Source organism: Ahaetulla prasina, chromosome 4, assembly GCF_028640845.1.
Source record: "Ahaetulla prasina isolate Xishuangbanna chromosome 4, ASM2864084v1, whole genome shotgun sequence".
Taxonomy (NCBI): domain Eukaryota; kingdom Metazoa; phylum Chordata; class Lepidosauria; order Squamata; family Colubridae; genus Ahaetulla; species Ahaetulla prasina.
The window spans coordinates 42,113,253-42,127,916 of record NC_080542.1 but is presented as its reverse complement, the minus strand read 5'-3'; the positions used below and the strand labels follow the sequence as shown (position 1 = coordinate 42,127,916).

General features: G+C 45.5%; 1 protein-coding gene across 1 annotated transcript in view; it reads left to right on the top strand.

Annotated features, from left to right (window-relative positions):
* HAP1 (huntingtin associated protein 1) overlaps positions 1–14,664 on the top strand; it is a 321,391-nt gene that overhangs the window by 13,706 nt on the left and 293,021 nt on the right. The window contains exon 3 of the mRNA XM_058182688.1: positions 8,120–8,314. Coding sequence (XP_058038671.1) covers positions 8,120–8,314 — 195 coding nt within the window. The remainder of the gene's footprint in view (positions 1–8,119; positions 8,315–14,664) is intronic.

Below are 14,664 nucleotides of genomic sequence, written 5' to 3'. Positions count from 1 at the left end.
ATGTCTTCAAAGAAAAACAGAAAGTCCAGTTGCCTCTTGAAAAAGCACCTTTGGGATGTCTTTGGAGATTCTTAGTCATCCAGGTCATAATTGTTTCAAAGGTGCTTTTTCAAAAGGCAACTAGACTGTTTTTTCCCTGAGTTTTTCCCTCAGGGGAAAAAAAAGAGTCCAGTTGCCTCTTAAAAAAGCACTTTGCAAGATAGGAACTGAGAAAATTGAGAAGCCTCTGTTCTGTCTATATTTATTTGCCTATGAAAGTCCACAAGAGGGCAGTATAACTCCTTCTTTGCAAGAGCATTGGTTAGATTAGTTTTTTCAACCGTGGTAATACTAAAATGTGTGGACTTCAACTCCCAGAATTCCCCAGTGAGCATGTGAGTTGAAGTTTACATATTTTAGTGTTGCCAAAGTTGAGAAATACTGGACTAGATTGTTTGATGGTAGTTATGCGATAAGCAGAAAAACAAAAGTAAATTTTCCATGGAGAGAAAGAGAGAGTTAAGTTAAACTTAATTTTATTTTAATAGAACTGTGTCGCTATCCGCCCATAAGACAGCTCTCTGGTTTTAAATAAAATTTCCACTGATCTGAGCGTTACTTCTAGTTGTAGTTTCATATCCATATCTATATAATTTTCATGGCAACAGTATGATGTACAACCATTCATTTAGCAACCATTCAGAGTTACAACACCACTGGATAAAGTGATTTATGATATAGTTACAGAAATCTAAAATTTGCATACTTTGGCAACCAATAGCAGGATCCTGGAGTCATGTGGTCACTATTTTCAACCAGCTTCCAACAAAGTCAATGAGGCAAGGCAGGTTTGCTTAACGATTATATGATTCACTTAACAACTCAGTGATTTGCTTGACAACCATGACAAAAAGGTTGCAGATCAAACAAGTTTCACTTAACAACTGCCTAGATTAGCAATGGAAATGGAAGTCCCAATTGTGGCCATAAGTCAAAAAATACTTGCAGTTCAAATCCCTTTTTGTTGTTTGTTTGTTTGTTTAAAGGTTATAAATGATTCAAAAGCTTTAAGAGAGCAAATCACTAATTTTAAGAGATTGTGTTTTTGATTTCCCATTATACTGTTCATCAAAATATCTTACAATGTATGTTAGATTCGGGCAATAACGAGGCAGGAGACCAGATGAGTGACAACAGCTCTTTAGTTTATAGTGAACCCAGCAGCGAACAACAGAAAAACCCCTCTTTATATACAGTTCAGTCGGAGGCAGCGGCCAATCAGCAACGTGCTATTTCCCGCTCTAATTTCCCTCCAAAACTCTTAAAGATACATTACACTCCTTCCCTCCCAGAAAACATTTTACCCCTATTTGCATCAAATTAACATCTTATTTCTCTACGTAGTCACGCAAGTAGACTGGGCGTCTCCTAACTCTTTCGGACCTGCGCAATTCATTCTCTGGGAGTGAGTCGAGCTGGCCGGAGGGACTGTTTGTTCCTCTCAGCTCCTCCTCTAGGCCATCCGTCCCTGGATTATTTGCAGAATCGCCCCTGCTTTCTTCAGGAGGGACGGTTGGTGTCGCTGGACCTCATCGAACTCAGATAAGTCCGCGTTTGCCCGGGTTTGAGTCAGCTGTGGATTCAAACATTGGATAGTCAGGGCCTGTTTCTGGACTTTTGGTTGTTCTTTTCTTATTTGGTCTATGTGGCGCTTCCAAACCCGCCATCCTCTATCTCTACCCGATACGATTTGGGTCCGTTGTTTCAAGGATTGTCCCTTTACCCAATTTGGGCCTTCTCCGTAATTGTGTGCCCATACTGGACTTCCCACTGTCATTTCTCTTGTTTTACCGTTTGTCCCTTTGTACCTGTCTGGGGTGTAGTTTGGGTTTAACCGGTCTAATGGGCACCTAAGCTTCCTGCCCATCAGTAGCTCTGCTGGGCTGCGGCCAGTTGCTACACAGGGGGTTCTGTGTTGTACTGCTAGGAAGGTGTCAATTTTTAATTGCCAATCGCCTGGCCTGATTCTGGACAATGCTTCCTTTGCACCCCGTACGAAACGCTCTGCAAGGCCGTTCGTCGCAGGGTGGAACGGCGCCGAGAGGACATGCCGGATGCCCTCTTCTGCCAAGTACCCCTCAAACAGTGTCGCTGTGAATTGAGGGCCGTTGTCGGAAACTAGGGTGTCGGGTAACCCGTGGGTTACAAATAGTCGCCGCAGGACTGAGATTACGGCCTCGGCTGTCATGGATCTCATAAGAATGATTTCCAGCCATTTGGAATAGGCATCGACTACCACTAGGAATGTTTGCCCATGGAAGGGGCCGGCAAAATCGATGTGGATCCTAGACCATGGGCCCTGGGGTCTCTCCCACTCCCGAGTTGGGGCCGTTGGTGGTAGTGGTCTGGACTCCTGGCAGGCTTGGCATTTTCCTACCCTGTCACTAATCTCCGTGTCCATCAAGGGCCACCACACATAGCTCCTTGCTAAACCCTTCATTCTCACAATCCCAGGGTGGCCCTCGTGCAGGAGTTCCAAAACTTTTTTCCGCAATTTCTCTGGGATCACCACTCTATCCCCCCAGAGCAGACACCCTCCTTGAGCCGACAACTCCCGCTTTCTTTACATATTCCTTAAAGCGCTTGCCCGCAGCGGGCCATCCTCTTGCACCCAACCAATTACAGTTCTTATTGTAATGTCCTTGTAAGCCGAGCCACCTCCTTGGAAGTGACTGGACCCGAGTCCAAAGAGTCAATTAGCAGGACGGGTGTGCCCGGAGTGGGGTCTTCGATAGTCTCTGGTAGTGGGCATCTGCTCAAAGCGTCTGCATGCCCTAATTCTTTTCCTGGCCGATGCAACAATTTGTAAGAATACGCGGCCAGAAAGATAGTCCATCGGGTCAGTCTAGGCGAAAGTGCCACGGGCGTTGGGCGGTCGCCTGCCAACAGGCCTAGTAGGGGTCTATGGTCTGTGACGATTTCGAAATCACGGCCAAATACATATTCATGGAACTTCTTTACCCCGGAAACTATGGCCAAGGCTTCTCTATCTAGCTGACTATAGTTTCTTTCAGCCGATGACATTGTTCGGGAGTAAAATGCTATAGGGGCTTCTGTGCCATTTGGCAACCGGGGGCTGGGCACAGCCCCCACCCCGTAGGGAGATGCATCACAAACTAACACCAATGGCAGCGTGCCATTGTATTGAATCAGTAGGCTATCGCTAGACAGAAGGTTTTTTACTGCTTCGAATGCCCTAGCTTCCGCCTTTCCCCAAGACCACACAGCTGTCTTCGTTAGTAATTTGTGTAGCGGTTCGGCTATGGTCGCCTTATTTTTTAAAAATACCGCGTAAAAGTTGACCAGACCTAAGAACGCCTGTAACTCCGTTTTGTTTTGGGGAGCTGGGGCCTTCCTGATTGCCCTAACCTTGCTCTCAGTGGGGTGGATTCCTTCCTTGTCTATCCGATAGCCCAGGAATTCCACGGATCCTACCCGATCTGGCATTTATCCAGTTTGACTTTGAGACCGGCAGACCGGAAAATGCCCAAAACTTTTCTCAGCCATACCCCTAAGTCTTCTAGATTGTCGGCGGATACCAGTACGTCATCAAAGTACGGTACCACCCCGGGGAGTCCCTGCAATAGCCGCCCATTAGGTTCTGAAATAACCCTGAGCCACACTAACCCCAAACTGTAACCGGGTGCATTTAAAAGCACCCTGTGCGTTACGATCGTTTGTGCTTCGGCCGTGTTGCTATCTACGGGTAACTGCTGATAGGCTTGGGCCAAATCTAGCTTGGCAAAGACCTGGCCTTGCCCCAAAGAGTGCAGTAAGTGTTGTACTACTGGGACGGGTAGACTCTTCTGCAACGCTTTATTGCGTTGCCTTGTAGTCAGCACAAATCCGGACCGACCCGTCCGGTTTGATTGGGGTGACTATGGGTGTCTCCACTTTGCATGGTCAACTGGCACTAGTATTCCTGGCTTACTAGTTTGTCCAGCTCCCGGTCAATTTTGGGCTTTAGGGCGAACGGAACCCTCCTAGCCTTTAACCGGATAGGGGCAACCTGTGGGTCAAGGTTAGAGGAGATCGGGGTCCCCTCGTACTTGCCCAAACAGTCTTTGAAGACGTCCCCGAACTCCTTCATTAGTTCGCCTTTAGGTCGACGTCGTTCGAAGACTCCGTCACTCCCATGCCCAATGCCCGAACCAGTCCAGTCCCAACAAGCTCGGCAAGGTTCCGTCGACCACGGTGATGGGCAGGGTCTTGTTGTGCTGTCCATACTTGACTTGACGGACGTTACCCCTCGGACGGGATGCGATTTCCTGGTAATCTTGTACCTTAGTTTCTGTGGTTGCAGCTTGCGCCGCGATGGCTGGCAAACGTTTCACGAGAGTGTCCCAGGACATGATCGTGATCGATGAACCGGTGTCCACTTCCATTCAGCACGGCACCCCTTCAATGTGCGTTTTAGTAAAAATCTTTTTTTCAAGGCGCGTGGCTGCTTGGCCTTCTCTCACGGCCGTCTGATTAAGTTTCGCCTTTTTGAATCGACCAATCACGGGCCTCTTCGCGTTCCGCTCTGATTGGTCGGTTTGAATTTTTGGCGGAAGGTTGGGGCGCCGACAGGCCTGCGCTATGTGCCCTTCCTTCGCACCGCCGACAAGTCGCATCCTTAAACTTGCAGTCTTGTCGCTTGTGTTGTCCCCGCAACTCGCGATTCGCCCGGTCTTCTTTCTCTGGCCTCCCAGTGTGGAAGACTTCTTCCTCTTCCTCGCCTTCCTCCTCCGCCTGGACTTCCTCATTGTGGACCGGGGTGGTTTTCGCCCCAGTCCCCGGCCCGATCGGCGTTTGCAGGGTTTCTGCCGCTTGGGTGGACATCTCATGAGCCCTGGCTTCGTCCAAGGCGACTGCCAGTGTTAGGTTGCTTCTGGACAGCAGCCGCCATCGCAATCGGATGTCTCTGACCCCGCAAATGAGTTGGTCGAGTAATGCGTCTTCCAAGTCTCGATATTCGCAATGGTTGGCGGCTTTTCTCAGCGCTGCCATGTACACGCGAATCGATTCGCCCTCTCGTTGCATCCGTTGCCGCAATTCGAACCTTTGAACAAATTTTGAGGGCGTCGGTGCATAGTGAGCCCGAAGGGCGGTCTGCAGGGTTTGCCACGGTACCGACTGTACCGGCGTTGGCTCCGAAAGCGACTCTGCGGTGTCGAAAACTTCCGAACCGCAGTGGCTTAGGAAGTACGCTCTCTTCCTGTTGTCGGAGACCCCCTGGAGTTCGTTTGCTTCGAGGAAACACTCGAAACGAGCCATGTATGACCCCCATTTTTCTTTGGCTGGGTCGAATGGCGCTGGCGGTGTGTAGCTGGACATCGCTGCTATCCGCCCTTATTTTGCTGGGTTCGCGTATTCCTGGTTAGCTCAGCTCTTTCCTGGCGCTCTTTTGCCTCGAGATCCCACCCTCGTCGCCAGTGTTAGATTCGGGCAATAACGAGGCAGGAGACCAGATGAGTGACAACAGCTCTTTAGTTTATAGTGAACCCAGCAGCGAACAACAGAAAAACCCCTCTTTATATACAGTTCAGTCGGAGGCAGCGGCCAATCAGCAATGTGCTATTTCCCGCTCTAATTTCCCTCCAAAACTCTTAAAGATACATTACAATGTACTTTAAAATGTTGGAAGAAATGTCCACCTGGGTTCCGTTCCAAGTGGGGAAAAAGACACTGGAAACATGGAGACTGCTTGGAAAGATGGTGTAATGGTGGATAGGATCATATGGTTTGAGTTCCTGAGCAGAAAAGGGAAGAGATGCTGAGAGTCCCTGGATTTTATACCCTCTCTGGCTTTGCACTTCCTGGGGCACAGGAAGAATATCCTGATTGGTTGCTGTCTTGTTGGCTAGCCTTGTTGGCTGATGTAATCTCCCCAAGTGCCATGTGGGGACTTCCATTGACAAAGGGGGTGGGGGTGGACAAGAAGGTGGGAGCTGCTTCCTCTTTGAAACATGTTTCTCCATTTCTCATCCAGGGAAATATATTCTGCCTTTTTAATATTTCCTAAAATATTTCATTCTTTTAGGAGAGGGGTGGGTGCTAACTTCCTACAAAAATAAGTTAGAGTTGCGTAACATTGTGGCCAAGCTGGTTCACTTAATGTGATCAAATCACTTTGAAGATACAATATACAGTCATTTCACTAAACCTGCAAGCGATATAATATCAACTGGCTCACAGCAAAGCATAGTCAGCTTTCTGGGCAGACATGATCAAAAGCAGAACCAATCTGTATACCTTTGGTCTATTACATTTCAAAGAACGAGACAGAGATATAGAGTACAGTATAAAGTACTGTAAATTATAACTTGATGTTGGAATATTTTTTATAAACTCATCTGTGTGATCTTATTTATTCCTCTCTGACAGGTCAGTATGCTAGCTATATTATATCTGAGGTATGACCAGTCAATATAAACAGTTTGATTTCCTAGGCCACAGACTTCTGATTGATTCTTCCTTCTACCACTATTCAGGGTCCATTCAGTGTGCTTTAAATCTTTAATTATAAGGGCTCTTTAACACATCCAAACCAGTGGTGAAATCTATTTTTTTTTGCTACCGGTTCTATGGGCGTGGCTTGGTGGTCATGTGACTGAGTGGGCCTGGCCAACTTGACATCACTCATGTCATTCACTGTTAGAGCCAGGAGCTGCACATACTGAAGCACATTCTTCCTTTCTGAAGTCTCCAACACTTTGCGTTTCCCTCTGGCTTGACTGTCCAAGTGAACCTCGGAGCCTTCTCTTGCCCCGCTCTCCATCCCAGGCAGCCACGCATTCCCACCCTCCCCGCCAATCCTCTGTACAAATTGCCTGCCCCATTTTTGCAAAGGCAGAGCCTTCCCCCTGCAGGACGATCCAAAGAAGGGAGAGGGATGCTGCAGAAAAAGCCGCCTTCCACCTGTGCCTCCTCCTGCAGCTATGCGGCTAACAGCTGCTCAATGCTTCCTGTGCAGCATTGCCCAGCCACTGGTGGGGACGGAGCAGCCAGCTCAGGGGCAGGAATGATTCCCGCAGCCCCCGCTGCTGCTTGAATAGGTAGGATGACTAAGGATTCAGAGGAGAAAAACCATGAGGTTTTGCGCCAGGCAGGCTGGCCCTGCAGTGGGGGGGCCAGCCCTGCTCCATCCCCACCAGCGGCTAGGTGATGCTGCGCACAGGGCATTGAGCGGCTGTCGATTGCATGGGCAGCTCGGTGAGGAAACGCACGGCCTCAGCTTTGCGCTCAAGGAAGTGAGGCGAGTGGCATGACAGCGGCTTCCCTGCTTAGCCCCCACAAGCTATGCATTCATGGGGCCCGCACCAGCATCCCGAGAGAAGCAGAGAAGATCACCACTTGCAAGCAGACAAGCAGAGGTAGCAAGCGTATGCCGCGACTTGGGAAAAATTAGAGGCCCTGTTATCCCACAGAGCTTCCTGCTGCTTGAGTGGGATGGGGGGGAGAGCGAGGAGAATGGTGAGACTCAGAGAGTAGGTCAGGTGGAGCTGGCTGACTCAGGCCCGCTCAGAAGCCACTCCCACCCTTGCCAAAAGTTTGGGTGCCTCAGCTTCAGATCACTCCCTACCTCCCTCACACACAACAGGTGCCCTTGTTGAGCAGGCAACCAGGCAGGCGGGGCTGGGGCCACTGCAGATGATTGCTACCAGTTCTCCAAACCACCAGCCGTCATCGCTACCGGATCGGCCAAACTGGGCCGAACCAAGAGCATTTCACCCCTAATCCACATCAATATATGGGAATCTTATAGGTTTTGTAGGAAATACAGCTCATGTGGGGAGGAGTACTTTTTATCACTAGAGTAGATGGACATCTACTGCCAATCTCTAGTTTTCTTGCCTTTGGTGTATTACAAAATAGGAAATCAGCTTAGTTTCCACAACATTCAAATCATACTATAAATAGCACACTGGCTGAAATGGTGCAATATGGTAAACTACAATCAAGAAAAACATGTGATATCCTACAGCCAGGCGCATCTTAGAGATGATTCAGTTTCTTGAAACCAAAGGCCTCGCCTCACTTCCCCCTTTGCTAATCAAACCATCTCTCTTTGTCTCTCCCCATGTGTTCTGAACAGATTTTTGCAATAGCAGCAATCTGCCTGAAGTGGAAATCATCAGCCTTCTTGGGGAACAACTGCCCTTGTACAAACTCCGGGCAGACACAGTATTCGGATATGACCACAAAGATTGGATCCAGACACCTCAGGTCTCCTCTGATGCTGCTGATGCCCTCACATTCAAGCAGATCGAAGAGACCCTAGAATACTTCTGTAAGTTATCTCTGGGGAGAAGTCAGATCGATCTGTGAGTCAATAATTCTAATTAGTCAAGAAAAAGTCTCATAAACTAAGTAACTTAGTTTTTAAATTTCTTTTTGACTCCTTAGAGTAGGATATACATGCTGTTTTGAAAAAAAAATCACAATAACGTTATGAGGTAAGCTGTTATTATTGGTGTGGTACAAAAGGAGAAGCTGGGTGTCAGCTGTGAGGTGGTGGTCTGATTGGAGTTGTTTCCAGGAAATTCTGAAAGAACTGAGATGAGGCTTCAGTAAAGTAAGGCCCACTGCCTAACAGCTATCCTATTATCTTACTCATAGTAATATATCTCTATACCACTGCAGAACTCAACTGCTGGGGTTTTGACTCTGTGGATACAACGGTTTATGTTTCTTACTCATGAACAGAGGTGGGTTTCAGCAGGTTCTGACCAGTTCTGAAGAACCGGTAGCGAAAATTTTGAGTAGTTCAGAGAACTGGTAGTAAAAATTCTCACTGGCCCTGCTCCCATCTATTCTCTGCCTCCTGAGTCCCAGCTGATCGGGAGGAACGAGGGATTTTTCAGTAACCTTCCCCTGGATTGCGGAGAGAATGGAGATTTTACAGTATCCTTCCCCTAGAGTGGGGTGGGAATGGAGATTTTATAGTATCCTTCCCTTGCCACACCCACCAAGCCATACCCATCAACTACCAAGCCACACCCACAGAACCAGTAGTAAAAAATTTTGAAACCCACCACTGCTCATGAACATTTAAGTGTTTTTACAGTACTCAGAAAGGTTAGCTCCTTGCCAATCCTTGTTTATTTAATTAAGCTACTTTATATACATAAAAAAGCAGTCATTATGATAAAGGAACAAAAAACGTTTCTCAGGATTGTTGTTATGAGAATCTGTAAAAAGAACAAAAGAAAGGCCTGATATTTCACAAGGGGAGGTGAGACTGATGCCACTGCATTATATACATTTCTGTGGGGGAAAAAATCCCACTGTGTTTTAGGAGGTTTTAGGAAGTTGCCTTAGTTCCTAAATCTTTCTTAGGACTCAGTGTGTCTATTATGCTATTCTTCAAAGCATAGTTACAAATATCAACCAGCATAGTCAGGCTGGACAGACTCATCAACAATGAGCTTCCTAAACTTCAGGCAGCTTTTCCTAGCCTTGCTCCAAGATGTGGTAACTTTTATGGGGCAAATACTGCTTATTAACCTCCTCCGCGTGGTTCTGGATTGCCCATCTGCTGAGCCTGCATAAATGCAGTACATGGAATCATAATCGCTAGGTTTGAATTGCACATGAAGCCACAAAAAGCTAATCATTTTTGATGTGGCCAGAAAACCATCACAGCTACCTCTGTCCTGCTGCTTTGTGAACTTTTAACCTGGTTTTGCTTTGATTTTTACCTTCTCAGTGCTTAGTAAATCTAGGAATATGCTTTCTAGTGAATTAAGCCTTTGAGCTCTTGTTTTGTCCAGACTGATCTTGGTGCAGAATGAAGAGGCTGGGGCTGTATCTAACTGTATTATTTGCAGTTTTCCAACTTCTCCAGAGATGAACGTATTATGTTGTGCATTAACTTTAACATGTTTTAAATTTATTTTGTATTTAACTATATGTGCTCGTGTATATATCTATATATTTTCTTTGTCCCTTATATTTTGTAATGTGTACAGATAAATACTGTGTGAGTGTTTGTGTATAAAATTTCCTTTATCCATTCTGTCATGTAATGACAATGCATCTGGAAACTGAACCTTGGGTAACTGTCCCCCCCGCACAAATCCCCTAAATACACATAGCATCTGCTCTGCTGTCCTTAAGCTAGCACTACTGCTTTCTCTTGTCTATTCATCTAGAAAGAATACCTAACTTTTCTTCCATTCTATTTTTTTCTAAACTTGGTTTTGAAACGGAGAAAAGCTGTTTGTGCTTCCATTTACGTTCTTATAAGTTTTTTACGTTTTCATTTCCCTAAAAGCATTGGGGATAAGATACAATCCATTATGAGTAATTACCATATACTCTTGGAGAACCATTTACACTTGTACAGAGTTTCAAATGGGTGTTTGAGTAGAGACCCTTAACCGGGTGTAAGCAACCTGTGGCTCTGGAGCCACATGCGGCTCTTTCATCCCCCTGCTGTGGCTCCCTGTCCGCTGAACCCACCATTGGCTGGCCCCTCCCCCTGCCCTCCCATTCCAGTCACTCCTTGCCTGGCCTGAGACGGTAAGGGCGATGGCGAGGGATGGAGACTCGCTCCATATTCCAGAGCAGGAGCGATGCACACCTGTACTTGCCATATCTCGCAGGTGCTTCTTCCAGCCCTTGTTGGTGCTATGTGCACCTTGATCACTTGGGGAGATGTGTGACTTGCCCTCTGCCCTGAGACAGTGGCCCAGCCCGGCTGCACCCAATGCTCTGCATTGTAATGGGCTCCAGAAGGAAGAAGGGACACCATCTCCCCCATTGTGAAGTGTGCTTAATTTTAACAGCTTCACAAGGCACTGTGAAAGCAGCAGACAGGCTATGGAGGTGGCAACAGCAGCGGCGTCGGCCACAGCCAGGCCAAGCCAGTGTCTCAGGTCGGAGAGCAAGTTGCGCGTTTCCCCTAGCAATCAAGATGTGCGCAGCACCAACAAGGGCCGGAAGAAGCACCTGTCAGTGGTGGGTTTAGGCGACAGGGAGCCACAGCAAGGGGATGAAAGAGCTTCATTTATCTGGGAACATGAAATGATTCTTGATTTAAATATGGTAAAAACAAAAACAAAGAAGAAGAACGAAAAACATCAGCAAAAAAACAAAACGAAACACCAACCCTCGCCTGTTTTTGGAAATGGTTCAAGGGGGAACACAAGCACACACACACACACACACACTACACACACACACACACACACACGACAGAGAGAGACAAAGAGGGAGAAAGAGCGAGAGAGTGAGAGAGTAAGAGAGAAATACACAGAGATACCTGTTTCTCACAGAAAACACCAGGAGCCACAAAACGTGGGTAAGTGTGGCTGGGTGTGTTTGTCATATGACTGGGTGGGAGTGAGTGATGTCAAGTTGGCCATGCCGATCCAGGTTTTGTGGCTCTCAGTGGTTTCTTTTCTGTGGGAAACAGTTCCGAATGGCTCTTTGAGTGTTTAAGGTTGCAGACCTCTGGTCTTAACCATAAGACAGAGAACAAAGTGGCTGGATGGAGGTGTGAGCTTAAATGGACTCCAGAGGATGTTAGAGGACAGGAAGGCCTGGAGGAACATTGTCCAAGGGGGTTGCGATGAGTCGGACACGACTTCACAACTAACAACAACAACAACAAAAGAATCTGGATTCCATATTTAAGTTGGCTAATTTCTTCCACAAAAAGGTTTTGTTTAAAGAGTGCACTAAGCTCTATAAAAGTGGTAAAAAAGCTTCTTGCCATTAGTTAATTGTTTTGTTTTGGGATGGTGTAAAATAAAAAAATTGTCTGTTGTGGAGGGAGTGCTCTGGTTTAAATGTCTATGGAGATTCTCAGTCATTCAGATCAAGGTTGTTCCAAAGATACCCGTATATACTCGAGTATAAGCCGAGTTTTTCAGCACGTTTTTTGTGCTGAAAAACGTCCCCTCGGCTTATACTCGAGTATATACGGCTTATACTCGAGTTTTTTTTTTTCTTCTTTTTTTCACATTATACCGGATGGTGCAAACTTGGTGGGCTTTTGCATTAGCGCGGGGAAGCCCTGCCGGTGCAGTGAGAGGGCGGGGCGGGGGAGCCGCCAGCCTTCTCGGCTGAGGGAGGGAGGCTTTCCCTGACCGGTAGCTGCCTCATTTCCCTCCCTCGGCTTATACTCGAGTCCCCAGTTTACCCCAGTTTTTTGGGGTAAAATTGGGGACCTCGGCTTATACTCGGATCGGCTTATATTCGAGTATATACGGTACTTTTTCTCTAAACAGCAGCTGAATTTTCTTGGTTTTCCTTGAAGACATTTCTCACCCAAGAAGCTTCTTCATTTTTAACTAACTGGTGGGGAGTGGATAGGATTTATACACTTCTCAGCCAGGCATTAACACTCTGAGGGTCTTCAAAGCATCTGGGGGCTAATCTGTGTACTCAGAATCACTTGCATCGGAGTGCAAATGAGTGTGGAACCATCTTGGAATTTCTGAAAGGGCTGCATTGTAAATAGGAGATAGATGAGGTTGTATCCTTCCCTTTGTTGAGAGAAGGCTGTTCAGTTTTAACATAGATAACCTATTTGACTCCTCTTTCAAACCAGTGATCTTTGTGAGCTTTGTTGTCTTTAAGGGAGTGGCCTTTATCTTTCAGGTGTAGATCAATTGCCAAATCTTATCCTGATGAGTTGGTTCTCCTGTGTTATGCCAAACATTTGTGGAATGGTTGTTTTGTTTCCCCAATGTACAAGTCTGCACATGCCTTGCTGCACAGCACTGTATGGCTCGCATTGTTCTGTTCATGCATGGGTGCTTTGTCCTTGGGTTGGATAAGCTTCTGTCTTAATGTGTTCCTGGATTTAAAGTATACACTTACGTTTTGTTTGTTGAAAATCCTGGTTAGTTTTTCCAATATTCCAGTCTAAATCCAGCTTGTTCCTCTGCTAAGAGATTTCTTAGTTTTCCCCTGAATGCCATCTCTCTGTTTAACAACTAATTCCCACAACACTGGCAAATAATTTACTAAATCTGTATTACTATTCTTCTTCTCTTCCTTACTAGTATCTATCTCTTCCCACTCATGACTATAACCATGTTGCTTGTATCTTTCAATTTATATTGCTTTTATCTGTTTCCTAGTACAATTTGACAGCTTATTAGTAACCTTGACTATCACTAAGTGTTGGTTTTTTTTTATTTTTGATGAATGTATTTTATTCTCCTTATGTACACTGAGAGCAAAGACAAATTCCTTGTGTGTCCAATCGCACTTGGCCAATAAAAAATTCTATTCTATTCTATTCTATTCTATTCTATTCTATTCTATTCTATTCTATTCTATTCTATTCTATTCTATTCTATTCCTATTCCTATTCCTATTAGCTAAATATCCATATGAAATAATGTGATCGGGCTTGATAAATTAACACTTACAAATTAATGAGTAGTTACAATTGGCCTCTCCTCTCCCCTTCTCTCCCTCAGCCTTACCCCATAGAAATCTCCTCTCCCATCCCCTTCTCTCCCTATTCTATTCTATTTTACTTTGTTCAAAAGGTGTTTTGCATGTTTTTTAGCCATAATTTCAAGCTATCAGTTTCTTGTAATCACGCCTTATTTTTAAATTTTTAGCATAGGTTTTTTTTTTATATCTTAAGGTGTCCCTGGGCCTGGCACATTGTGCCATCAGGAACTTTTTAGTATGTAAACAGAATCAAACCAATTTGAATGTACTTGCTGTTAGCTTCTGGCTTGAAGTTTATGATTTAAAAGTTTTCAGCGAAAAATACAAATTAGTGTAATGGAAGTTCAGGCTTCTATCTGCACCTTGGATAAAAGAAGAAATTGAGTTTGTTCAAGTTTGCGCGTGTTCTGGATTCAAAAAGATGGAAATAACCTTAGCATCAGCCCTAGCCCAATTGAGCTTTCTATTCCATCTTACTTCAAGATTAGCTAGAAGCCTCTTGTGAAGCATAACTAGGATCAGATCTGCCTTATAAATCGAATGTGATTGGTCAACATCGTGATCCGCCCTCATATGAGTTTGGATGTCTGAACAAGCCCAGTCTTGTTTCATGCAACATAGTTTCCTTAATAATATTTAAATGGATACATAAAACTAGGTTCTTTTCCTTCTACAGTATGGAAGATTAAATTTATAAATCAAGGAAACTAATTCTGAGCCTGAGGTATTTATTTTAGGATCTCTACAGAGTCAGGATGGATCATTTATAAGATAATCTTTAGAGACAACATCCAGGTATACAAAATCTTCTAAAGAAGTACCAACCCTGGCAGTAGCGTTGGGTGATATTCGGAGAAAGTGGGAAGACAAGTGTGGTGATAGATATATGTTCAGTAGAACTATTTCAGAGAATTTATACAGAATTTTCTCAGCTAAATAATGGGAAAAGTCATCTCCAAAGATCAACCCCTGTTCTTGCAAGTCTAGCTCTAGCAAGTATAGTCTGTCCTCCTTGCCCTTAGTCTTATATTTCCTTGAAGGAATAGAACACGATCTAAAGCAGGGGTCTCCAACCTTGGCAACTTTAAGACTTGTGGACTTCAGCTCCCAGAATTCCCCAGCCAGCTCTGCAGAGCTGGCTGGGGAATTCTGGGAGCTGAAGTCCACAAGTCTTAAAGTTGCCAAGGTTGGAGACCCCTGATCTGAAGCATGACAATATAA